Source organism: Panthera onca, chromosome E2 (assembly GCF_046562875.1).
Source record: "Panthera onca isolate mPanOnc1 chromosome E2, mPanOnc1 haplotype 2, whole genome shotgun sequence".
Taxonomy (NCBI): domain Eukaryota; kingdom Metazoa; phylum Chordata; class Mammalia; order Carnivora; family Felidae; genus Panthera; species Panthera onca.
Genome location: NC_138353.1, coordinates 56,953,937 through 56,980,514, shown reverse-complemented (window position 1 = coordinate 56,980,514; position 26,578 = coordinate 56,953,937). Strand labels below are relative to the sequence as shown.

Below are 26,578 nucleotides of genomic sequence, written 5' to 3'. Positions count from 1 at the left end.
ACGACCCCTCAGCCAGGCGGCTTTTCAGAATCCCTGAAGAGGGTGACTCCCCCTCCCGGGAGGGGTGCTGAGGACCCTTCCCGTGTATCCTTCTGGCCCCAGCTCTTCTCTGGGCTCTGGACGCAAACCCCCAAACATCTGCAGCGGGGTGCCCCCAACGCAGCACGTTCAAGGCTGACCTCCCCTTTCCCCCCGACCCCTCCTCCTCCTCCTCCACTGCTACCCATTTCCATTCCTGCCTCCCCTTCTGCTGCACCACGCAGACCGGAAATCTTGGGGTCACTGTCCTCCTGCTCCTTTGCGCCCTGCACCCCACCCCCCACCCAAGCAGGCTCCGCACCGTCAGGCTGCGAGATCATGACCTGAGCCAAAACCAAGAGTTGGACGCTTAACCGACTGAGCCACCCAGGGCCCCCCCGCCCCCTGCATATGAGCATATTCTTCCTGAGTTCTTTTTTTTTAAATGTGTATTTATCTTTGAGAGAGAGAGAGGGAGACAGAGAATCCGAAGCAGGCTCCAGGCTCCGAGTTCAGGATCGTAGCAACTTGAAGGTTACTCGTGGCAGCTTCACTTTCACCCGGGCTCATCTCGCGTTTCTTCCTCAGCCTCGCACCCCTTCCTGCCCCGGCCTCTGAGCTCCAGAGGCAGGGACACAGCCCCGGAAAGCTAGTCTCGGTGGGATGAGAAAGGACAGTGAGCTCTGGCCGAGCAGTTTGTGGCGGAAAGACCTGGAAGCTGAGGGCACGTTCCTTAACTCCTTCAAACAGGAACGTGCTTAAGTCCAACCATCACCCCAGAGCACCTGCTAATCACAGAAGGAAAGTGTTCCCTTGTGACAGACATGTCTGCGGTGACCACCTTAACCCGGCCATACGTCCTGGCATCAGCCAGGGAGGACAGCCAAGCGTAAGGAGCTCCCAGTGAGCCCCCCGATGAAGCGTTCTTACCAAAACTATGTGTAACCTGAGTGTGATCAATGCGTTAGACCCAATTTCCAGAAATAGAGGGCAGAGGGGGCCGCTTGGGAACAAGGGGATCAATCTGGAAGGAGGAACAGTCGACAAATCAGACAACCTGATCTGATCTCTTTCCAAAGCCTGTGTCATGGGGGTAGGGGTGGGAGGTGAGGGAGGAGGTTCTGGGTGGGGACAGAGGACTGTTGGAGATTAAAAAGTAATGGAACACGGGGCTCCTGGGTGGCTCGGTCGGTTGAGCGCCCACCTCGGCTCGGGTCATGATCTCGCGGTCAGTGAGTTCAAGCCCCGCATCGGGCTCTGTGCTGACAGCTCAGAGCCTGGAGCCTGCTTCGGATTCCGCCTCCCTCTCTCTCTGCCCCTCCCCTGCTCACGCTCTGTTCTGTCTCTCAAAAAAAATGAATAAATGTAAAAAAAAAAAAATTTTTTAATCTTTATAAAAAAAAGTAACAGAACGCAATCGGCAAATGTCATATGTGACCCTTCATTGGATCTTGGTCTTTGGAGAGCTACAATACTATAAAAAGGCATTCTGGAGACGTGGGTATCAGATGAATGGGGAATCAAATGATAGTAGGAAATCGTTCTTTATTTTTAATCACATTTGGTGTGATAATGGTTTTGTGATTACACAGAAAATTATCCTTGTGTTTCTGGATGTCTATGCTGAAGAATTCAGGAGGAAATATCATGGTGTCTAGTTTATTTTGAAATGCTTTGGAAAAAACTACATTCATATATAAAGTGTATATATATACATATATATATATTCAAATATATTCATGACAAAATGCTAGTAATTATGAGCCAAGGCTTGCAATTTTTCCACTTGTTTGAAAAAAATGTCCAGGGCGCCTGGGTGGCTCAGTCGGTTAAGCAGCTGACTTCGGCTCAGGTCACGATTTCGCGGTCTGTGAGTTCGAGCCCCGCGTCGGGCTCTGTGCTGACAGCTCAGAGCCTGGAGCCTGTTTCAGATCCTGTGTCTCCCTCTCTCTGACCCTCCCCTGTTCATGCTTTGTCTCTCTCTGTCTCAAAAATAAATAAACATTAAAAAAAAAAATTAAAAAAAAAAAAAAAGAAAAATGTCCTAGCCGAAAGGTACAAGCCCCTTGGCGGGGGTGGGGGGCTGAGACCCCGGCAGGCGTTCCGCTCTGTAATCCTGAAATCAGAATATAATAACGTTTCGTCTCCAGCGAGGCACCCGTCCCTCCAACAGAAAAGACTCAGCTGGGAGAGCTCAGCTGCCTGGCGTGTATGTCCCTTTGTGGTGACAGTCCACAACTTCTGTGCACCGGAAAGGGCAGAGGGAGGTGGAAGGCGGTAGGGCAGACCTTCACCGCTGACTTTTCCGGATCCTCAGGACCCTAGGAGTCCAGGAGGGAGGGAGGGAGGGCAGGATCGTCCAGGTAAAGACACAGAACTGGGCGTAACTGCAGGCTTTAGAGGTGACTGACCAAAAACAGAGGTTCCGGGGCTGGAGTCCCTTCAAAGCTGTTCCCGGTGACAACCAGCTCATAACAGGGCCCCCCGGGCCGGAATCCAGCCCATCTGTATGTCTTCCTGGGGCCTTCGGCGGTGGTTGCTCGAAACAGCTTTTTCAATCTGAACACAACACACATACTAAGCTGCACACGTCTCTTGCACAGATTCGACACAATGTGGAATCAGCGCGCCCCACCCCCCCCCCCCCCCCCCCCCCGGCCGAGAGACACAGATCGAGCGACCTGACCAGCCCTCGGGACCCACTACACGCCCCCAGAGGTAATTGTGCTGGCTTTGATTAGTTCTGCCCATTTTTATTTACTTTTTTTATTTGTAAAAAACGTTTATTGGGGCGCCTGGGTGGCTCGGTCAGTTAAGCGTCCGACTTCGGCTCAGGTCATGATCTCACGGTCCGTGAGTTTGAGCCCCGCGTCGGGCTCTGTGCTGACAGCTCAGAGCCTGGAGCCTGTTTCAGATTCTGTGTCTCCCTCTCTCTCTGCCCCTCCCCCGTTCATGCTCTGTCTCTCTCTGTCTCAAAAATAAAAATAAACGTTAAAAAAAAACGTTTATTTATTTTTGAGAGAGAGAGAGAGAGAGAGACAGGGTCCGAGCGAGGGAGGGGTAGAGAGACAGAGGGAGGCACAGAATCCGAAGCGGGCTCCAGGCTCCGAGCCGTCAGCACAGAGCCCGACGCAGGGCTCGAACTCACGAAACCGTGAGATCATGACCTGAGCTGAAATCAAGAGTCGGACACGGGGCGCCTGGGTGGCTCAGTCGGTTAAGCGTCCGACTTTGGCTCAGGTCACGATCTCACGGTATGTGAGTTCGAGCCCCACGTTGGGCTCTGTGCTGACAGCTCAGAGCCTGGAGCCTGCTTCCGATTCTGTGTCTCCCTCTCTCTGCCCCTCCCCCGTTCATGCTCTGTCTCTCTCTGTCTCAAAAATAAATAAACGTTAAAAAAAAAAAAAAAAAAAAAAAGAGTCGGATGCCCCACCCGCGGAGCTGCCCAGGACCCCCCCGGTTTTAAATTTTCTACCGATGGAGCCATGCTGTGTCGGCTGTTTCTGTGGCCTTCTCTCCACATAACGACCCAGGTTCTTCGAGTGGCTGCCAATGGTCCTGTGTGTGCGTTCCCGTCGCGGTCTGGTATTCTCTTGTGCGAACACGCGCTGTGCTTTCTCATGGATCCCGGGCCCGCTGAAACAGCGCTGTGACCAGCCTTCCACCCGCCGTGCCCTTCGGTGAGCGAGCATTTACGCTGCCCTCGGGGTATCCCTAGGATTGGAATTGTTGGATCATCAGACAGGCACGGGCTTTGCTCCGTGGTGCTTCATACGTTTCCGAGTTAGTTGGCAACATTTAGAATTTGAGGGATTTAGCACCAAAGTCAGGATGCGGCTCTTCTTTCAAAAATGTAAAGATACTCAACGCTGGACCTACATTTCACCTTTGTGAGTCGGGCGGGGGGGGGGGGGGGCGCCCACAGCGCCCAGCCGACCTCCCTTGTGACATCCACCTGCCCCCGGAGCCACCTTGCCTTTGGGACTCTTGGCCGCCAAAGATCACACGTGCTCGTGTGAATGAGCGTCCATGATCGAAATCCGGAGCTGCCTCGATTTCCCCGGTGAGGTCATGCTGAATGGCCCCAGTGGCCCAGAGATGGTGATCAGGTCACTCCAGCGGGGTCCATGGCCTTGGCTGCTAACCAGATCTCCCTGGTGGGGTGTGGCTGCGGCTGAAACAGGGTCCCCCAGCTGCTGTTCGCCCAGCACCTTCCATATGGGTCCTCCTGTGCCTTCCGGCTACTCCACCAGCCCCGCAGCCACTGCCTTATTCACGCCCGTAAAGCCTCGTCGCCGGGGCTGAAATATGATCTCTTCCAGGCTGGCTTCTCCTCCCCCCTGGTACCAAGATGCCTGTTAATTTAAGACACGTTTTTTTAAATCTTCTCCCCGATCACCCCCAGCAGGAAGGCGGGCCTGACGGCACGTTGTTTCTAGCCCCCCCTTAAGACCCGTTTTGGACTCCCAGCCTCCAGAACCGCAAGATAATACGTTTGTGTTGTTTTAGGCCACGGTGCTTGTCTGTTTGGTTACAGAGGCCCTGGGGGGACTCACTCATCCACGGTCACGGCGGCCCATCGCTTATGCCCAGCAGGCCACAGTCCTTCAGACGAGAGAGGACAGGCTACCGTAGGCAGTCCTGCATCCGAGACCTGCAGGATGCTGGAGAGGCTGGGGCCAGGCGACCTTCCCTGGTTAGCAGGGGTTGAGTGGACACAACAGAGAGGAACAGAGGGGCAGGAAGGCAGTGGTGTTAAGTTAAAAGGTGACCGGAACTTTACCGAGCCACGTGCAAATGCCCTGAGGCAGGGGCTGGTGGGCCTGGGCACCAGGCTAAAGTCAAAGTCCTCTAGCCTGGGCAGAGTAGCAGTGCTGAGAGAACGAACACACTGGGGCTGTGGGAAGAGCACTGGAGTGTGAGTCCTAACTGAGCCCGGCTCTGCCACTGACGGGCCCGCGAGAGCTCAGACAGTCCTCCCCTTGCCCCCTCTACGACTTATCAAGGGTTCGGACTAGATCGTTCCCTTTCTGCTTTTCCTTTAAAACTCATTTCCAACGGCAGTTAAAATTTTATCGGAACTCTTGTCCTCAAACAAAAATCTCCTCTTGTGAGTTGAACAGAAGTCGTTGAGGTAATACTTGTAATCGCGGCAAGCACTTGAACGGACTTCCTTCATGCCAGGGACTCTTGTAAGCGCCCGATCAGTGAGAACTCACTCGTGCAGGGCTCACAACCAAGCAATAGGGAGGCTTATCATTTTCATTTCACAGGTGAGGGAACCGAAGCGAGCGCAGAGAGGTTAAGAAACTTGCTCAAGGTCACCCAGCAGGGAAGCGTTAAATCCCTGATTTGAACCCAGCACTCCGGACACAAAGGGGACCAGAGGCGGGTGGAGGAAGCTTGGGGGGCAAGTGGCCGGAGGGTAGGGTGAGATCAATAATAGAGTCAGGGGACGTGGGGAGACAGAGAGAGAAGGGGGGAAAACCAGCACGAGCTGGAAAGATCCTTTCGGGGTCTGGTTTATGAGAGGTGTTGGGGCGGCCCTGGGGTCTGAGAACTGGGGAGTCAGGGGGAGAGGGGAGAGCGTGCCCATCCCTAACAGGGGCCCTGGGGTCTCCTCCAGTGGGCTGAGTGTGAAGATGGGCCCCTGGGGCCCTGGCGTGTTGGGAGTCCCACTTACATACTGACAGTGGAGCTGTCACATTGAGGCAGGGAGTCCCATCCCTGCGTCCTACCCTTTGCCACCCTCGTTCCAGGCCCCGTGATCGCGTCTACAGAACGCTCGGGTTTCACACAGTGCGATCTAAAAGCCACGACCCTAGACCACCTCTGTCCCTCTGGCTCCTCTGCTCCTGACGGGACTTACCCCACGGCCAAGGCCAGGGAGAGCACGCTGAGGCCCGAGGCTGCTGCCACCCCCCACCGGGCAGCCATGAAAGGCCCGCGCTCAGACCCTCCCCCCTCCAGAACCCTTGATCAGACCTCAAAGTCTCTGCCACGTGCAGATTCCAACCAGCAAGGTGACCTTGAGCAAACCTCTTGCCCGCACCTCCTGGCCTTGTCTGCAAAACGGAACTGAGAGTAACTCCCCTTTGGAAGCCAAGAGCCTGGGGCTGAGAACCTCTTAAGAAAATTAAGAAGAGCCAGGGGACACTGAGCACCTACAGGAGAAGACGGCTGGGCAGTCCGAGCCATCACTGCTTTGACTGCCCTCATCTGACCAGGGAGAACACGGAGGCCCAGAGAGGTGAAGAGACCGACCGAGGACACACAGCGAGGGAGCGCAGAGCCGAGGCTAGGACGCCTGGCCTGGCCCTTGTTCCTCTTCCTCTTTACCCCCGGGGAGCCAAACCGCACTGGGAGCCTCTGCTGTGGGGTGTGACCTCTCTGAACCCCCACACCCCCATACATCTTACAAACAAGGAACGCGAGGTTCGGAGGGGCTGAGTCCCCTGCCCGAGGCCAGCCAGCCATCCACATGGGAGCTGGGGACCCAGGTGCATGTGACTCCACACCAGCCCAGCACGCAGCCAGCTTCCACCCGGCGCTCAGATGCTGGGCTTCTCTGCCCCCACCTGTCCCCGGACCCGTGATTTACCAGTAGGTTCCTCCCGCAGCCTTTACCTGCGCGCCACCCCCTCATCAGCGCCCCCACCCCCACCCCCAGGAGCCTCCAGGCTGCGGGGGCAGGTAGCTGCAGATGTCCCGGCCCCAAGTTGCCCTCTGCTCCTTTCGGGTTCTGTCCCTCCTGGGAGGGGAGGGCAGGACAGCTCTCCTTGCCTCCCAGGCAGTTGGCAGAGCCGTGGTTGCTGCTGTGTCTTCCGGCAGCCTGGTGATGGAGAGATTATTTCTAAGCCATTCCCGTCCCCCCCGCCCCCGTGCCTCTTGCAGGACCACACTGGCTGTCCCCGTGGGGCTCCGAGTGCAGAGCCTGCCGTTGAAGCAGGACAGCTGGCTGGCTCCCAGCACGAGCCCCTAGGACTCTCACCTCTCACCGGGGAAGGGGCTTCTGGGTCCTTCTAGAAACCCCAGCCCACTGCCCCAGGGCCGTTCTGCAGCTGCGGGAGAGAGAGGTGCAGAATGAATGTCCCTCTGCTTCCGGGAGGAGGCAAGGGAAGAGAGGTTGGAAACTAACTCTGCCAGAGACTGCCGTGCGTGGGATTTTTCTTTTCTGCTTCATCTCCACCACAAACCTGGCTCTTCCCTGGCCATCGGGACACGGGCTCCCCTTGCCAGGTAGAGAGAGAGCGGGAAAAGGGCTCCCAGAGAAAGGAAGGTGAGTTCAACTTTGGGGGAAGAAGTTAGTGTTTGCTGCAGGGGTGGGGGTGGGGGGGTGGCTCGCAGGACGTGTGACATTCTGGGCCAAAGCGCTGCTGTTTTGAATGAATACCTTTCCCTGCCCGGGACAAGAGCTGTGTGTGCCGGCTGGGGTGGGGGGTGGGGGAGTGGATTGCAAAATTGGGTCTGTTCAGTGAATGCAGACAGGGCAGGATTTTTTTTTGGGGGGAGGGGGTCGTCTAGAAAGAGCCTCCCCGCCCCCCCCCCCCACCAGGCTGGGAGACAGAGTCCTGGGTTGGACTTGGATTCGCTCTGTGACCTTGGATGAGTCACTTCGGCTCTCTGGGTCTGGGGTTTTGCACTGGGAAACGGAGAGCACTTGGGAAGGACTCCCCGGATTTCCAAATAGTTCTCTCTGCAGGCTGCTCGCCTTCCTCTGGCCATACGCCGTAAAGGAAGTAATGCATACAGAGTAACAGAACGCGGGGTGGTGAGCAAGTGTGAAACGCACAGGCTGTGATTCAACTCTTCGCTGCCTGCCCGAATCCAGCTGGCGCTGAAATTGAGAGCAACTTTTGTTTCCATTCAGCCGCCGAGTTTTTGTCTTGATTGGAGTGCGTTTTGGAACGTAAGGTTGTAGAAGCTCTGGAAACTGCTCTGGCTAGAAGCGGGAGGGTGGGGAACGGTGGCAGGGCGCTGAGGCCGGGAAAGGTGGCAGAGACGGTTTTTTAAATGCACGGGTTACATCTCAAGCCCTCATTCTAAGCCAAGCGCTTCGAATAGGTCTGAGATGGAGCGCGCATTAGACGTCCCTTCGCTTTGCAGAGAACAGAGAGGGGGAGTACCGGCTCAAGGTCACACAGCAAGGGTGGCTCAAGGTCACACAGCAAGGGTGGCCGAGGCAAGCACCCCGGGGAACACGGAGGGGGGCTGTCGTTGATGGCAAAAGTCCTCCAAAGGAAGAGGCAAACGAGGCCATTGCGGCGCGGCTCCTGAGAGTCAGACGCTGGGCTTAAGCACAGTCACATTCTGTGTTACTGAACCTTTCTGGGCCTCCGTTTGCTCATCTGTAAAATGGGGAATTGTTTACCTTGTGGAATTGTTGAGATGCGTTACTATAGAGGAAGCGTGTCGATTGGTGCCTGGCACCTCAGAAGCGCCTAGAAGCGTTCTGAATAAACACTTCCTGGACATCACTGCACGGAACCCTCCCCGTGCCCAGTGAGGTGGGGGTACTCAAACTACCCCAGCTGTCCAGACGAAGCAAAGGGCTCAGAGAGGCTGAGCAATCCACCTGCTGTGGCAGTCCGTAAGGGACCAGAACCTGGCAGTGAACTTGAGACACCCTTACACTCTGAAGCTCTATTTTACCAGCTGTGCCTCCTAAGATTGGTACAAGTCTTGTGCCTGGCATGGGTGGAGGTAGATGGGAGAGGTGAAGCCACGTGCCCAAGACCACAGAGCCTGGAAGGGGCACAGCTCTGACCTGGGAAGGGATGTCATCATCTCCTCGGGTCACTGATAGTTCCCAGGCACAGAGGAGGTGCTCAGTAAGTCCCTGTTGGAGAATTTGAAAAATGAACCATGCAGATGCAGTGGTGAAGCTGCATCCGGGCGGTCGAGGACCCCGCCCTGAGGTTGATGTCTCCCTCTTGTCTTACCTTCCCCCTTCCCCCCCACCCCACCCGGTGCAGGACGTCTCCAGCAATGTCCATGCCCTTCAGGGCCAGGGGCCTGCCTCCTGGACACCGCCACCGGGGCTCCTGCAGCCCCCTGGGTCAGCCGCTGCCCGGCTCCATGCAGCCGCGCTCCCTTAAGGGGCTTTACTACCGCAGGGCCCGCAAGGTGGGCGCGCTGGACGCCTCCCCCGCGGCGGACCTGGAGAAGGAGATCCTGGTCAACGTCGGGGGCCGGCGGTACGTGCTCCCCTGGAGCACGCTGGACGAGTTTCCGCTGAGCCGCCTGAGCAAACTCAAGTTCTGCCGGAGCCACGAGGAGATCGCGCAGCTCTGCGACGACTACGACGAAGCCACCCGGGAGTTCTTCTTCGACCGCAGCCCCAGCGCTTTCGGCATGATCGTGAGCTTCCTGGCGGCCGGCAGGCTGGCCCTGCTGCGGGAGACGTGCGTGCTGTCCTTCCGGGAGGAGCTGGCCTACTGGGGGATCGAGGAGGCCCACCTGCGGCCGTGCTGCCTGCTGGAGCTGCTCCGGAAGCTGGAGCAGCTGCGCGAGCTCCGCCAGCAGGAGGCGCTGCACCTGCGGCGCGAGGCGCGGCGTCCCCCCGGGGACCCGTCGCGCTGGGGGGTCTTCATGAACTGGCTGCGGGAGACGGTGGAAAACCCGCGCTCGGGGCTCCCCGGCAAGGTCTTCGCCTGTCTGTCCATCCTCTTCGTGGCCACCACGGCGGTCAGCCTGTGCGTCAGCACCATGCCCGACGTGAGGGCCGAGGAGGACAAGGTGAGTGCTCCCCGCCCCCGGCCCCCCAGGCTCCAGGCCCGAGAGGCTTAGGGCCGGTGGACCGGGCTCCCTATCTTTTTAAAACAGCAGAGAAAGATTATTGTCCAGCGCGGGGGCTGTGTGCCCGGTTAGATCAATGCCATTGGGAACGTTTGGGGATGTTTTTGGTTTTGCTTTGTTTTGGAGGAAGAGGCGCATGAAGAGCCTAAGGCCGGCAAAAGTCACGAGGTGGCTCTGCCTCTTGGTGGCCTCTGTTGACAAAGCCACCCCTGGGCTTCGTGTGGGTCGGGCGGGCCCAGCTTGCCTCTCCCCGCTCCGTGACCGCAGGCACATTGGTTCCCCTCTCTGAACCTCAGTTTCTCCCTCCGTAAAGCGAGTCGCGTCGCTGTGAGGGTTCACACGCTCCGGGCACGGGTCATGTGTTTACTGAGCAGCTACTCTGTGCCACGAGCTGTCCCTGGCCAAAAATCCCTGCCTTCTGGAACCAGTGTCCTCGGGGGCATCCCGGCTCCACATTCAGGTGGAGAAAGTGAGGCACGGGGCGTTTAGCTTTCTTGGAGTTCCAGAGAAAAGGCCCTCAGTTTTCCTGCTTGTTACTTGGCCCCTGAGCCTCCCAGTCAGGCTCCCTGGATGGGGAACTCCGAGCTGAGTAAACTTCTAAGTGACTCTGCCCCCCCTCCTTCCTTGCCAGGGGCCAGGTAGTCTGAGAAATGAGATACGAACTCGATATTTTGTTGGAAAGTTTACTGGAGAGCTTCAAACTGAGAACTGGATTGTTTTCCTAATTTAAAATGTTGTTCCTGTTCTGCTCTTACGTTCCTCCATGGCTCCCCATTACCCTAGTTATGGAACTTGCATTATGGTAGACAGGGAACTGATAAATAGAACACACGTATAAGATAATGTACCCTGTGTATCCACAACCGTTGTCCGTGTACAAAACTTCTCTTAAAGATATAGCCCAGGGCAATCTGGTAGGATCAGAGAACTTTCCAGAAAGAAAGGACTTAGATGGAGAACCAGCCCCTGCCTCACACAGAGTAGGCTCTCAAATATTTGCTGAATAAAATGTATCTTGTGCAACCGATAAATGTTTTGCCCTAAAGCAAACCAACCAAAACGTTTTGACTTTCAAATAGCTTTTTTCTCCCCCTGGAGGGAGGGGTTGGGGGGGGGGGGGAGGAGGACTACAGCTCCAAACAGAGACATTGTTTTATTTGTTAGCACCAAATGATGTGATTTTAGAGCCTGCTTGTTCACAGAAATATTTACACGTAGACACTGCAGTACAAAATTAGGACAAAAAAAGTGGCCTCCGTCCCCCGTCCTCACAAGGGTACTCTTGATCCCAGCTGCTGAGAAAGGACCCCTAGATTTCCATAAACTTGTTCCTCAGGGATTTCCCGGAAGCCAGGATTTAGACCCCCCGCAGAGGGACGAGGTCTTTTCAAAGCCTAACGCTTTGAAAATGACTCAGGGTGTGAACCCAGGCTTGGTTGGTTGGGGACTCAGGAGATCAAATCAGAGGTCGCTGGGAGGCCCGCAGGACCAGCAGCCCCCTCCCACCGCCCATCTGGGCCCAGGAGCCAGGCTGCTGGTTCTGCTCTTGGGGCAAGAGGGCTTGCTGCCCTCAAAAAAAGGGTGTTTTTTTGTTTCTTTTATTTTTTAAATGTTTGTTTATTTTTGAGAGAGAGAGGGAGACAGAATCTGAAGCAGGCTCCAGGTTCCGAGCTGTCAGCACAGAGCCCAACGCGGGGCTCGAACTCACAAGCCACGAGATCGTGACCTGAGCTGAAGTCAGAGGCTTAACTGACTGAGCCACCCAGGCACCCCTGTTTCTCTGTTAAGATAGTAATTTGGAGCTCGAGGAGGCTGGGGAGGCTGTCTTTGTTTTTTCGAGGTCTACATTTACATAAGGAGACAATGTTCTTTTCACCACTGCCTGGGTATTTTGTATTTACCCTCCGGGACTGGGACGGTTAGCTGGCCAGCTGCTTCTGGGGGCCATGCTGTCCTGGGGGACAACATCTGCTCAGATGAATTGACACCACATGAGTGGATAGGAGTGCCAGGACTGGGACCCACAGACCTCCATCAGGCTCGGTGCAGGGCTGGGAGGCGGGCGGTGGGGGGGGGGGGGGGGGGCAGCTTTCCTTTTGCTTTATCTTCTACCTTCTTCCAGCAAAATCTCTTAGAGTCAACTTGGCAGTTGGGGAGAGGGGTCTGCACTGGAGGTCGCAAATTAAAACGGAAGCAGGAGTGGGAAGTGCGGGGGCGGGGGGGGGGGAGGCAGGGTAGACAAGAAGGGCTGAGCCGAGTCCCTAAAGCAGTGGGAATGGTGCTGGTGCCTGAGAAGCGCTTAGTGGGTGTTGGTCTGAGTAGACACTTGACAGGAGATCCCAGCAACCGACCTTCCATTCCTTCCACAAGCTACCGAGGGCCCACACGCTGCGTTCTTCTAGGTGCTGGAGGCAGGAACGCAAATTTACCTTCTTGGTGCGATTACGGTCTTGTGTGGGCCCCGCGTCTATGAAGCTCCAGCACTTTTCCACCGCTCCCTCCCCAGCCCTCCCCCCGTCCCCAGCCCCCCCCCAGCCCCCACCCCTCCGCTTTCCGCCTCCACGGACTCCCCCCTCTCCACACATTTCCGTGCACGTGGAGTCACGCACATGTGGCCTTTTGGGACCGGCCTGTCACTCAGCGTGGTGTTCTCAGGGTCCGTCCGCGCAGCAGCTTGTGTCTCATGCTTCTCGTGGCCCAGTAATAGTCCGCGGTCTCCGCCACCATTTGCTGACACACCCCTCCAGCCTCCCCACGGGTCCGCAGCGGCCAGTCGTCCCCTGCCCCTCTCTTGAATCCTGCCTCTGCTCCGTAAACGGCACCTCGCTCTCAGCAGCTGCTCTGTGTTCAGTGACATTCGGTGGTTGCCCCGGGGGGTTCTTCTTACCCTAGCTTCTTGGGTTTGGGGTTCATTCCCCTCCCCGCCCAGCCTCCTCTCCCTGTATCCGGGCCAGCAAGAAGCATTCCCTGTTTCCGGGGCAGGACCCACTTTTCCTGACTCACTGCAGCTGATTCCTCCTGTTTTGTCACGCTCGCCTGTCTCCATGCCCCTGGCCCCCATCTGCCCCCCTGGGCCCCCGCTTCCGGAGCCCCTGTGTCCCAGGGCTGGGGAGCAAGGCGGCTGGGATGGGGGAGGAGAGAGAGGGTCCGGAAGGGGCATCACGGAGGAGAGAGAGGGCAGAGACCGAACTGGCTCCCAGGGGAAGCGCAGAGGCCGGGAAGAAGAATGAGTCAGCAGGGCGAGGAAACAGCCCTGGACCCAAGGCCAAGGCCAGGGCACAAGTGGAGGAATTCACAGGCAGAAGGGAGGAGAAGGCCCGAGCTGCTGTGTGGATGCGGGCCAGCACCGAGCTACCAGGAGGCAGGAGGTGGCCAATTCGGGCCATATTTCCGAGGCCCCGGGGTGTGAGGAAAGCTCCGAGGTCAAGCCCTGGGCCCCAGGTCCCTCCCGGATGGAATTTCTGGAACTGGCCGTCCCTGCACCTGCAGCATGTGCGGGGGCAGCCTGTCTTTATGGGCCCCCAGGGACAGTGGCCTTGCCCTCGGGAGGCCCTGGCCGTCCTCTGACCCCAGAGCTCTTTACAGAACCCCCGCTTCCAAGCTGGGGGAGAGGGTTTGCGGCAAAGTTGTGGGACCCCTCAGTGGCTCGCCCAGAGGACCCGACCAGCTCCGGCTGGAGCCTGGAGCTGGTCGGGTCCTGTCTCCTTTTTTATGAAGCCATTATAGTCCACATCCCAAGATGCACCCTTTTAAAGTGCACCCATCAGCGGCTGTGCAACGGTCACTGTCCCAGAGCATGTGGATCCTCCCGCAAAGAAACCCCGTCCCTGCTTCCGGCGGCTCCCCAAGTCTCCCCCGCCCTCCCAGCCCCTGGCGACCACGAATGTCCTTCTGTCTCCCTGCGTTTGCCTTCTCTGGACGTTTCACAGAAATGGAGCCCTGCGGCGCCTGGCCTTTTGGGTGCGGCTTCTCTCACGGCGCGTGAGGCCGTGAAGGTTCACCCAGGCTGTCAGCGCTTCGTTCCTTTTCGGGGCTGAGTGATAGTCCGTCGTGCGGAGAGAGCACGTTTTGTGGATCCGTCCGTCAGCCGACGGGCATTTATGCTGTTTCCACTCTGGGCTGCAGAATAACGCAGTTATTTTCCGGTGCTTGCATGCTGGGTATATACCGGTGCCTTCTGATATCTGCCCACGAGCAGGATTGCAGCTCGGGTAGCAAACGTGTGTTTAATTTTGGAGGGACCACCCCCCCGTTTTCCAAGCAGCTGCGCCGGAACGCTAGAGCCTGTGACATCTTCACAGCCTCGGCGGCCCTTGCTGTGTCCTGTCTTTATAACCCTCGCCTCCCCACGGAGTGTGGACTGCCATCCGACTGTGGTTTTGATGTCTGACCCTGATCTGTGCTTCGCCTTTTCGCGGTGGAAAATGCCAGGCGTTTACAAAGCAAGTGGAATAAGGCTGAGCCCCCACGTACCCATGACTCCGTTTCCACGATGAATCAGTCTTCTCTCTCCCCTCCCTGCCCACCCCGATCGCTGATTCTCGCTGGCGTTCGTCTTGGTTTTACTCTGCAGTCTTATAGGCCCAATGGACATATGCTGAGACGCACGGGCCTTGGCTGTGCAAGGAACGGCCAGTGCACACCCGTGTGGCCCACACCCCGCTTCCCCGAGCACAGCGCCCATCTCCCCAGGGAGCTGTCCCGTGTCCCTCCACAGCCGGTCCCCACCCCACCCAGGGGTGGCCGCTCTTTCGGAGATTCTGTCCACCACCTCGAATGTCACATAGACGGAAACGCTGAGGGCGTGTTCTTCTGCGTCAGGCTTTCTTGGCCCCACATCCTGAGCGTGAACGCCCGCGGCGTGGCCTGGCTCACCCTCTGGTCTCCATTAGGCCTGATTCACCCTCTTCACCGCGTGGAGGAACCAAAACGAGAGACGAGGCCCTCCAGGAGGGTGACCAGCCGTCCTGGTTTGCGCGGGACTCGGCGGGGGGCAGCGGGGGGGGGGGGGGTCCGGTGCCCTGGGACTTTCTGTGCTCAAATCAGCAAAGTTCTGGGCAAACCAGGATTCGTTGTTCACCCTACCTGCAAAATACAACCAGAAGCTTCCTCCGAGAGAGAGAAGAGGTAACTTTTTCATTTCCTTCCTATTTTTCTCCGAACGTGGCTGGCCTGGGAATTACTTGCTCAGCTCAGGCCCCATAAATCCCCGCCGCGAGGGGGGCATTTCTTGGAGGCCCAGTGTGGGGAGGGTGGTTTCAGGGTTTGGGCAGAGCAGCCGTGCAAGGCAGAGTTGAGGACAGCTTGCTGCAGTGCAGGGAGGTGGCCGCAGGGAGGTGGGGGGTGCGTGCCTTGAATAGCCAAACGCCAGCACGGAGGCGGAGGGAGGGCCCACAGAGGCTTCTCCACCTCTCCGGAGTCACTTTCTTGAGCTGTTGGGTCCCCGGTCTGGAAGGGTTATTCCCAGGCTACCTTCAGAAGTCCCTGCGCCAAGGGCAAAACGCCCAGAAGGTCAGCGACAAAAGCAGCCTCGTGGAGACAATCCGGCCCAGAGTCTGAAAAACTTCCAGGTGCCCCTGGGTCCCCTGGAGGGCTTGCCAAGGTGCAGATTCCTGGGCCGCACCCCAGGGCTTGATTTTGTGACCAGAGCCCAAGAATCTGCATTTGCGACAAGCCCTCCGGAGGGATTCCAATGCAGGGTGTGCCGAATCGGCTTTGAGAAATACGGCTGCTGTTCGGAGCTCCTTCTTGAAAACTGAAGCACAGAGAGGGGCAGTGACCGCTGCAAGGTCACACAGCGAGTCTGCAGCTCCTGGGGAGTCAGGGTCCAAAACTCGTGAGCACTCCCAGGATTGTGAAGCAAACCCCAGGCGGTGCAGGGGGGACAACGGGTTCGCAGCCGAAGTGGAGCCACAGACGCTCTGGGCTCCGTGCCCTCAGCAGCCCCCTCCCCGCCTCCCGCCTCCACCCCTTCAGTAGACCAGACAGAGGTCCAGGGAGAAAGCTGCCCGGGCCCGGACAGGCAAGTCGAGATGGGGACAGAGCACCCGTTTCTCTTCCTCTAGCGGCCAGACATAAAAAGCATTTCATTTCCATTCAGTATTCCAGGCCCTAGAAATAATTTCTTTTTCCACTTGAGAGCTTTTTAATCCAAAGAAAACTACAGTTGTCAACATCATGCTTTTCACTCAGGCAACTGGCTGTGGTCACTCATTCGTTCCTTCATCCATCATCGCGATGTGTGTGTGTGTGTGTGTGTGTGTGTGTGTGTGTGTAATACTTGAAGTCAGGTTCTCAACTCTGGCTCTTCATTAGAATCATCCATGGGACTTCTGGAAAGTTCTACTGCTCAGGCTCCAACCTAGATCAACTACATTAGAATTTCTAGCGGTGCCTCGGTGGCTCAGTCGGCTGAGTGACTTCGGCTCAGGTCACGATCTCACGGCTCATGGGTTCGAGCCGCGTCGGGCTCTGTGCTGACGGCTCGGAGCCTGGAGCCTGCTTCGGATTCTGTGTCTCCCTCTCTCTCTGCTCCTCCCCAGCTCGTGCTCTCTCTCTCTCTCTCTCTCAAAAATGAAGAAACATTTTTTAAAAATTAGAAAAAAAGAATTTCTGGGGTCCTGCCCCAGACATCAGGATTTTCCAAGCCACCAGGTGAGACTTGCGAGTCTTGTTGAGGTGTAAAGTCCGATTCCTTGAGGGATGGGGTGGGGCCCGAGATTCTGGGTTTCTTCCCAGCTCTCCGGGGAGGCTGATGCTTTTGGTTCAAGGACCATACTTTGAGTGGCACAGGGGCTCGTGGAACTTTCTGTCAGGAGCCAGAGGTGGGGAGCACGAACCATGCGACAGCCGCGCCCCCCCCCCCCCCCAAGCCAGAATCTCCCGAGGGAGACAGACCCTGCGTGAATAGTTGCAGTCACACATCAGAGGGCTGTACCCGGGACCCGGGAGCCCTCTCTGCCCCGCCAGCCTCTGAGCTCCCAGCAGCGACATCTGCTTCTCGATCACGCCACCCACAGAGCCTAGGAGCCCGGCACAGGGGGGAGACCTCCATGCATTTTTGTTGGATGAGAGAATGAGGGGTGGCAGGCGGGGCAGTCGCCGAACAGCGTCTAGCGGCTGAGAGCGCGTCTCCTCTCTGCTTGTGGGCTCGAGCAAGTCATTTCGCTGCTCGGAACCACGTCCTGGGCACAAAATGAGGTCGCGCTGCCCGCTCACGGCATCCCCGTGTGGCCCACGTGACAGAACTAGGGTGGGGCACGGTACACAACAGGGGCTTCTGTCAGTGAAGGTGAAGGTTGGCCGCTGTCACAAAGAGGCCCCAAGCAAGAACCGCTCTGGGCAAATAGGTGTTGATTCCTCCGGCAAAGAGAGAGAGGGGTGAGAGGGCAGCGCTCGTCTAGCGACCCAGGATGGTTTCCACCTCCCTGCCCTCCCCCCGCCCCCCCCCGCCCCCGCCCCAGTGCTGCCACCCACCCCCTCATGCAGCGTTCTGTCGCCTCCCCAGGGTGAGTGTTCTCAGAAATGCTACTACATTTTCGTCGTGGAGACCGTGTGCGTGGCCTGGTTTTCCCTGGAGTTCTGCCTGCGGTTCGTCCAGGCCCGGGACAAGTGCCAGTTCTTCCAAGGGCCCCTGAACATCATCGACATCCTGGCCGTCTCCCCGTACTACGTGTCGCTGGCCGTGTCCGGCGAGTCCCAGGAGGACGGCAGCTGGCCCGGCGGGGGCTCGTACCTGGAGAAGGTGGGGCTGGCGCTCCGCGTGCTGCGGGCGCTGCGCGTCCTGTACGTGATGCGGCTGGCGCGCCACTCGCTGGGGCTGCAGACGCTGGGCCTCACCGTGCGCCGCTGCACCCGCGAGTTCGGCCTCCTCCTCCTCTTCCTCTGCGTGGCCGTCACGCTCTTCTCCCCCCTGGTCTACGTGGCGGAGAACGAGTCCGGGAGGGTGCTGGAGTTCACCAGCATCCCCGCCTCCTACTGGTGGGCCATCATCTCCATGACGACCGTGGGCTACGGGGACATGGTCCCGCGCAGCGTGCCGGGTCAGATGGTGGCCCTGAGCAGCATCCTGAGCGGGATCCTCATCATGGCCTTCCCCGCCACGTCCATCTTCCACACTTTCTCGCACTCCTACCTGGAGCTCAAGAGGGAGCAGGAGGAGGTCCAGGCGCGCATCCGCCGCCTGCAAAACGCCGCCACGGCCAGCGAGCGCGAACTTCTGAGTGACGTCGACGACCTGGGCCCGGAGGGCCCCGCCTCGCCCGCTAAATACCTGTAACTCCAGGCCCTGCAGGGAAGGGGCGGCCCCGCGACCCATCGCCCTCCGCTGACCGGGCGAGAGATCGCCACGGTGGAGACCAGCTGGTGGGACGTTTCTGGAGCGCCAGGAGCGCTCCCACAGCTGGGAGGGGCGCAAGGCCACCGGGCTTGGCCTGTCGTGACGCGGGACCCCTCTGGCCACCGCGAGTCCGGCCGACCTTATCGACGCTCCTTGCTTTCTCCTCTCTCCCCGCCCCTCGCCGAGCACATCCGCTCTTTGTTAGGTCAGTCAGTCATCCCCCAGTCTCCTTCCTTCCCTGTAGTGCTCCACACCCCAGGCTGCGTTCCAGATGCCCGCAGAACCGAGCCTGCAGGACTCCGTTCCTCCCCTAAGACCCGCTTTGCGGGGGCCTCCCTACCACCAGGGACTGGAGGGTCCGGTCACTGCGAACCCTTCTGATCAGATCCCCCCACCACGGTGCATCCTGTCGTGGGCTCCCGCAGGGCTCAGTATGTCCCCTTTACCCCAAGATGTTCCATTTTCCCAATGCCGCTGCCTCCCCGCCCCCCCCCCCCAACTCTGGAAGCTCTCAGCCAAGAAGGCAGAAGCAGCCTCTGCGTTAACCCCCCTGGGCCAGCTGCGCTCTGGCTGGGACGTTCTCCAGGTGGCCAGTTCTTGGCCTTGACAGAGCCTCACTCTTGCAGGACGTGCACCGCCCCTTGAGAGAACCGTTCCTGCTGCTGGATCCCCCAGCGCTGCAGAAGCCGCCCCTTCCCACCCTCATCCGGGCCACCACGGGGGGGCGGTATAGCTCCGGTGCGGAAGTGAGGGCACCCTTCCGATCTGCCGCTTGCCGCCTCCCCAGACCGGGCCCTAGCTGCCAAAGGGTACGTTCCGCAGCTTGTATGTAAATGTGTTTGTCTATTTATCCGTTCGTTCATGAACTCACAGGCCCTTTGCGTCCCAGGGAGGAAGCGGATGTAGGACCCAGCGGCTCCAGATACGGGCAGGGGGTGCCGGGGGCCAGAGCCATGAATCCCGAGCGGTCAGCCCACGCGGAACATGCATGTCAAAGTGCACGGCTTTGCCAAAGGGCCCAACAATTTTATCAGCTCTTCAAAGGAACCCATGCCTCCCTGTAAAAGGATACGAAGTTGTTAAGTAAATCAATTCTCGTGTTTTAAGATGGAGAGACCAAGGCTCAGAGAGGGAAAGCCACCTGCCCAAGGCCACACAGCCAGTTTACTTCCTTAGATCTGCCCCTCCGGAGTCCCAGCGGGACACTCTCTCTAGTGTATCAAGCTTCAGTTCTTAGGCTTTTCTGAAACAGTGCCCAAGCCCTCCCAGAAAACGTTCAAGGTTAAGCGTGTGGCAAGGATGTAACTTTGCCCCGCTACCCTGAGCAGAGTAAGCAAGGTGGTCTTGGGGGTATGTCGGGCACCAGCTGTCACCCTTCCTTTGTCCTATCACAGTGGACAGGCAGCTGATTTCACTGGGCCTTCCTTTTCTCACTGATGCCGTGGAGAGGTGGGACCAGACGGTGATTAAAGTCCCTCCCGGCTTGGACAGTGTGGGATTCTGGGAAGCCGAGTTCATTGCAACAGTGTATGCCACAGAGGGGCAGGTTGGAGACCAGAAGAGAGAGAACACAAAAAAAGCAAGCCCTGGGCCCTGACTATCCCCAGAGCTGCTCCCTTAGCAACAATCAAGTAGTTCAAGTTTGAATCGAAATTCGCTGAGATGTCCAGCTACCCTCCCGGTTCCTACCCAGCCACCTGGGCTCCTCCTCTCCGCCCCCCTCCCCCTCCTGCCTGGCTCTGGGCTGTACCTACCGGCTCCAAGCCTCTCACCGGGAGCACTGAGCATCACTTACTGTATAATTACTAGTCACCAGGCAACTGATGTTTTCACATTTTATTTGGGAAACATCAAACAAAAAGAAGTTGCAAGAACAGATGAACACCTCTTTTTTTTTTTAGTTTTTCATGTTCATTTTTCAGAGAAAGAGAGCATGAGTGGGGCAGAGAGAGAGGGAAACACAGAATCTGAAACAGGCTCCAGGCTCTGAGCTGTCAGCACAGAGCCTGACGCGGGGCTCGAACTCACGGACCGTGAGATCCTGACCTGAGCCGAAGTCGGACGCTCGACCGACAGAGCCACCCAGGTGCCCCTATTCCTCTTTTTCTTTTTTTTTTTTAACACGTGGTACCATTTGCTTTATTATTTGGAATTTTTTTATTATACACAAATGGTAGGTTTTTCTGGACCATTTGAGAGTAAGTTGGCTACAGCATGGCCCTTCGCTTCTAGAACTTTAGAATATAGTCCCTGGAAAGCCTGTCGGGAAACCATCCGTCCGAGAGGGGACTGGGAGTCTCTGGAGGTGACAACCAACAGAGCGTGTGTATGTACGTGCATTTCACAATGCCAAGTGTCCGTGATTTCTTCGGGTTCTCAAAGGAATCCATGATTCCCCCGCCGAAAATAGGAGAGGAAGCTCCGAGGTAAACCACTGCCTTCGTTTTAAGCTGGAGAGCCAGGGAGACCCGGAATACTTTGCGGGAGAAGGGGGCGATAGCTGTTCTAAGAGTAAGAATATTTTTTTTACAAACCCACAGTACGGTTATCAACATGAGCACGTTTACCTTCAATGCAATGGTTTAATCTAATCTACTGTCTGTTCCAATTTTGTCAGTTGACCTAATAATATCCTTTATAGCTTCTCCCCCGACCAGGATGGGTCCGGCATCGGCTGGATAAGGCGTTTATGCGGCCTATCTCTTTAGCCTCCCATAATCTGGACTGTTTCCACAGCCTTCTGTGGGATTTCTGACACGAAAATTTTGGATGAATATAGCCCTTCCTTTTTTAAAAAAAATTTTGTTTAACGTTTATTTACTTTTGAGAGAGAGACAGAGACAGGTGCGAGCGGGGGAGGGGCAGAGAGAGGAGACAGAGAATCTGAAGCAGCTCCAGGCTCTGAGCTGTCAGCACAGAGCCTGATGCGGGGCTCGAACTCACAGACCGCGAGATGCTGGCATGGGAGTGGAGAGGGAGAAAGGGAAGGAGAGCCGGGGAGCCCTGGCTGGGCCCAAAGACATTCAGAGGAAACCAAAAGGAACCCTGATCATGCAGGCCAGATAGAACGTGCCAGAAGGCCAGGCCTGCACAGGCCACCCTGGGCCACCTGTGCGAGGACAGTGTGTCCCCCTTGCAGATGAACTAGTCCGTGAGGCTTGGAGCTGGACTTTTCTCTTCGCCTCTGGTCCCTTCCCTCCTTCCCCGACCCTGCCAGCTGGGAGCAGCGTGCCGCACAGATTCTCAGAACCTGCCCGTTTTAGGCGTGTGGACGAGAAGCCTCGGGAAGGGGATGTAATGTGTCAATTCACACAACCTGAGCTGAAAGAGCTGGGATGGCCTCAGCTCTGTGCCTCACGACCCTCGGCCAGCGCCTGCCCGACCCGGCATTTGACCTCTAACGAAGGGGCCCCTCCAGGAACGTGATGTCAGCTAAAAATGAAACAAAGGGCTGTCCCCCAGAGCCCTGTGGCTCCCTGGTCATCCGAGGGGCCCCGCCTGAGACTGCACTCAGCCCAGCTCTGCCTTGGCAGTGGCCTGCACCAAACAACACGTGAAAAATGTGGCGAGACTTTGATAAGTCACCTTTGCTCTTGGGGACAAAACCAAGGGCGGCAGGGAACGGAACGAATTTGGGCGCCCCAAGTTACAATTAGCCAATCTTGCTGTTCCAAAGGCTTCCACTGTACTTGGCCAATGACCAGCTTAAAATAAGATCCCCTGGGGAGCTTGGCAGTCCCAAGCTTCAGGGGTCCCCTGCCCGCCCCCCCTCCCCGCAACTCCAAGAGAAACATTAAACGATATTAAAAAGTGATGTTGTGGCTTCTCTGCTGTATCGGGGCAGGTCTGGTCACGGGGCCGCTGGGTGATGGGTGGTAGGGGTCAGGGGTCATCCACCCCTGGGCCACAGCCAAGACCGATTGGGAGGGACAATAGTTGGTTTCCGGGCAGTATTGCTTAACTGTCTGCGATGTGCAGGGTGTTGTTCTAGCCCGGCAGGTGCCGGTGTGGTCCTGAGTAGAGAGGAAGCCGGGACGCAGGAAGTCAGACCGCAGATAATTCCAGAAGGAAATGAACTGGACCAGACCAGCATGGCTCGTGGTAAGTCCTAGGAAGGAAGAGCTCAGTTTGAGGACGCCAGTGATGTGGGGACATGCTGGGGCCCAACGTGGACAGGCTTCTGAGGAGGTCTCACTCGGTTCTCCCAGGTCTTTGGGTTCCCCCAGAAGCAAACCCTGAGCCAAGGATATACGTGCACGTGGTTTATCCGGGACCCTGGTAAATACTGGCTGGAGAGAGAGAAGCGAGTCAGGGAAGGGAAGGCAGTACACCCAGGGTGTGGGATCAGCCCCACGGGCTGCTAGAGCTCAAGCCCGTCCGCACTCCAGTTGTCTGGGAGACGGTGTACCCAGGAAAACGCCAAAGGGTTATTGTATGAAAGTAAATTTCCTGTCATCCGGATGTGTATTCCGGTGTCCCAACAGGTACAGCTTCAACACTTTCTAGGACAGACCCAGAAATACCAGTTAGGGATGTTTCGTTTCCAAATACGGGAAACCCTATTCAGACTTCGTTAAATAAGCAGGCAAACAGACAAAAGGAGACAGACTGGCTCTTATAACTGAAAATCCAGATGGAGTCAGGTAGGGCTTGTTCCAGGTGTTTGGCCAACGTCATCAATATCAAACAAGCTCAGATTCTCTGCATCTTCCCTCTGCCTCCCTCGGTGTGTCAGCTTCACCCCCAGGCTCCCCTCATGGCTGCAAGATGGCTGCCCAAGCTCCAAGCCTCACAGCCCTCGTTCCATCAAGCCCACGGAAGGCAGAAGCCTTTTGTTCCCCCAGAATCCCAAGCATGTGTTTTCATTGAGTCCTACTGGCTGAGTGGTTTACTGCCACAGCCCTGAAACAATTTCTGTGGCTACACGGATGGGTTTACTTGAGTTGGGGCTCGCCCTGGAGCCGAAGATAGGCTCAATCAATCCCGCCCAAACCACATGGCTGAGAATGGGGAGGGTGAGTCTTCCTGGAGGAAAATTGGGGCACCGTTCCAAAAGAGAAGGTGCTGGGCAGGGACCACATCATTCGGGACAATCACAGCGTCTATAGGGTGCCGGCTGCCCCCACCTTCTGCCCCATCACTTCACACACATTCCTGGATTCTCATGGTACCCTCTGAGGAAGGTATGATTATCCCCATTTTACAGACAAAGCAACTGAGGCTCAGGGAAGTTGGGTGAATAGCCCGAGTCACCTGGCCAACAGTGATGGATTCCGGATTTGAACCCAGTCTGGCTGGCTCCAGACTCTATGCTTTTTTTTTTTTTTTTTTTAACGTTTATTTATTTTTTTGAGACAGAGACAGAGCACGAATGGGGGAGGGTCAGAGAGAGGGAGACACAGAATCCGAAACAGGCTCCAGGCTCCCAGCCATCAGCACAGAGCCCGACGCGGGACTCGAACTCACAAAGTTGATGCCCAACCGACCGAGCCACCCAGGCTCCCCAAGACTCTCTGCTCTTAACCTCTACTTCCTACTGCCTTCCAGAAGCCCCTGTAATATATATGTATATTCCCAATGGGCTCTCTCTCACTATAGACATGGTGCTAAGATCTAATCCTCCCTGTAAGACAGTATTCCACAGGGAGGATATTCGGTCTTTGAAAGAAGCAGGCTTCCCGGTCCAGAGGGAAGTCCTGGCCCTTGGTTCTGCTCTGGGTCTCACACACTCACCAGCTCAGCTCGTTGGTGGGTTTCAAAGTTTATTTATTTTGTAATCTCTGCACCCAACGTGGGGCTTGAACTCACGACTCCAAGATCAAGAGTTGCACGGTCCTCCGACTGAGCCAGCCAGGTGCCCCAAGGGTGTTAAATATCTGTCAAAAAGCCCCCGGTCTCTGAGAGTCTCCCCTGTGTGAGGCCCCCGGCCAAGACTTCATGCACCTTATTTCGTCCACGAAGCGACCTCTAACAAATGAGAACATTGAGACACGGAATGGTCCCACAGATGGTAAGGGCAGAGTTGACATTGACAGCTTTGCCGGTTCCAGGGCCTGTCCCTGTGTTACCGACCAACTGGAGGCTGTCCTTTTCCCTTCCTGCTGGGGCCGGAGGCGGAGACTGCCACAGGCTTGCCAACATCCAGTCCTCTTCCACATTTCCAGTTTCCCTGCAGGTAGCAGAGCCACAGCCAAGGTTCCGGTTGGTGGAATGTGGTGGAAAGGGTGTGCGCCATTGTGGCACGGGGCTACACGGTCCTCTATGCTTTCCCTCCTGCCCTCACCCCACGAGCCCTGCAGATTCAGAGCAATACTCCAGGCCCTAAGCCAGGCGTCAGTAAACTACATCTGCCTCTCCTGTTTTTGTAAATAAAGTTTTATTGAAACACACGGCCCTTTCATTGCCTACAGTGCGTTGGGGGCTATCACCACAGAGCCAAGTCGTTGCAATAGAGACCGTAGGCCCACAAGTGGAAATATTTACTTTCTGGGTCTTTATGGAAAGTTTGCTGGCCCTGCCCTAAGTGGTGTGGCCCCAAGATGGCCATCTAATCCCCTGTGTCAATTGCACCAGCGGGAGAAGAGTTTCTCCCGAGTAAGCCACGGAAATTGAGGGGTTGTATGTCACAGCGTTTGGTCCACCCTGCATCCCGTTTCCTGTAGCAGCTTGTAAAGGCGTCCTCAGGTCAGAGGTCCACACCAAACCCTGGCCGCTGGCTCTGGCAGGGGTAAGGAGCCTCTGTCCCCAGTCACGTTGGCCGGGACCAACATCCACACATGTTGTCTTCTCGACCAGAACCAACTCTAGGCAATGAAATGTTTTTCTTTCCTAATGGCCCCAAGACACTTGTTCAGTCCTGTACATACATCGCAGAGCCATCAGCCTCTGTGATGGCCCATTTTTTTTTAAGTTTATTTATTTTGGTAGAGATAGAGCAAGCGGGGGAGGTGCAGAGAGAGAGAGAGGGAGACAGAATTCCAAGCAGGCTCTGTGTCGTCAGCGAGGCTCGAACTCACCAACTGTGAGATCATGATCATGACCCGGGCCACAATTAAATGGAAAATTTCAGAATCTCGTCTGACATCATACTCGAGCACGAGGTTTCTATTCTCTCTCCGGAACCAACCCCTGTAAAGAGGACATCCTATAATTGATTCATTTCCATTCAATGCTGGTTTATCAGGGATCTTCTATGTGGGAGACCCCTGCCCGGGGACACCGGGAGAAACAAACGGGGGGCCACCTCCGGGAGCTGGGAGCAAGACAGGTCTGACAACAGCCGAGAGCCAGGCACGCCACCCTGCTACCTTCCCAGTTCAACCACCGAGATCCCCACAGACTATGGCATCAGTGGCTGACTCACTTGCGGGGGGGGGGGGCTTTCTTTGAGTCGTGCCCAGCTAGATTACATCACCTTGCGATTTAAATACGGGGGCAGGGGGGCGCCTGGGTGGCGCAGTCGGTTAAGCGTCCGACTTCAGCCAGGTCACGATCTCGCGGTCTGTGAGTTTGAGCCCCGCGTCAGGCTCTGGGCTGATGGCTCGGAGCTTGGAGCCTGTTTCCGATTCTGTGTCTCCCTCTCTCTCTGCCCCTCCCCCGTTCATGCTCTGTCTCTCTCTGTCCCAAAAATAAATAAAAAACGTTGAAAAAAAAATTTAAAAAAAAAAAATAAATAAAAAATAAATAAATACGGGGGCAAAACTTCACCCCCAGGGGATCAGGCCAAGAAGACATGAACAGACTCTCCATTTCCAAAGCAGCCTTCGTCATCGTCCTCGCTGTGCGAAATGAGGACTGTCTTGGGAGGAAGGGCTCGGACAGGCAGATTTATGCCACGCGGGAACAAATGTTCCTTACTTAGCAGAACACAACAGAGTTAATGTCACTTTGAATAACTTGTTTACCCAGTGATTATGTGATGGATGGAAATCAAAAGCCTCATTGCATGAAAGTGTAGCGTGGGGTGGCTACTGTCGGCACCGCGGGGGGTACAAGAAGTAAATCAATTTAAATTATCTCCTGGGGACAGCAACGTGTAATAAACGGGCTAATTAATAGGCTTGGGTGTTTTAAAAATCCTCTCGTCCCTGAAAACAGTAACCAAGAGAGATCATTATTTCAGAGTCGGCCCCTGAGAAGTTTTCTTTTAGAGAAATGATGACTAACGGGTAAATTACCCAGCAGTTTCCTCGGGCAAATAAGATAACCGGAGCTTACCTGGCTTTGGGGCCTCCCCCCTGCTTCAAACTTCCCTGGGCACAAGCGCATTCCTGAGCACCAGGGGCCAAGGCAGCCCCTCCCCACCCACCCCCTCCCCTCCCCACTCACCCCCTCCCCTCCCCTCCCTTCCTCCTTCCCTACCCCTCCCTTTCCCTCCTTTCCTCCTCCCCTCCCCTTCCCTCCCTGCTCCTCTCCTCCCCTCCC

At 56.5% G+C, this 26,578-nt stretch overlaps 1 protein-coding gene across 1 annotated transcript; it reads left to right on the top strand.

Moving 5' to 3' along the window:
* The first annotated feature begins 7,624 nt into the window (after window positions 1-7,624).
* Window positions 7,625-20,025, top strand: KCNG4 (potassium voltage-gated channel modifier subfamily G member 4). Its single transcript, XM_078439110.2, has 3 exons — window positions 7,625-7,927; window positions 8,994-9,756; window positions 17,324-20,025. The coding sequence occupies exons 2-3, from the start codon at window positions 9,007-9,009 to the stop codon at window positions 18,092-18,094; spliced, it is 1,521 nt and encodes a 506-aa protein (XP_078295236.2). The 5' UTR covers window positions 7,625-7,927; window positions 8,994-9,006; the 3' UTR covers window positions 18,095-20,025.
* The last annotated feature ends 6,553 nt before the right edge of the window (window positions 20,026-26,578 follow it).

Coding starts and splice junctions, on each gene's coding strand:
- KCNG4 (XM_078439110.2), top strand. CDS start 9,007: ATGTCCATGCCCTTCAGGGCCAGGGGCCTGCCTCCTGGACACCGCCAC. Junction 9,757..17,323: donor TGAGGGCCGAGGAGGACAAG/GTGAGTGCTCCC, acceptor TCGCCTCCCCAG/GGTGAGTGTTCTCAGAAATG.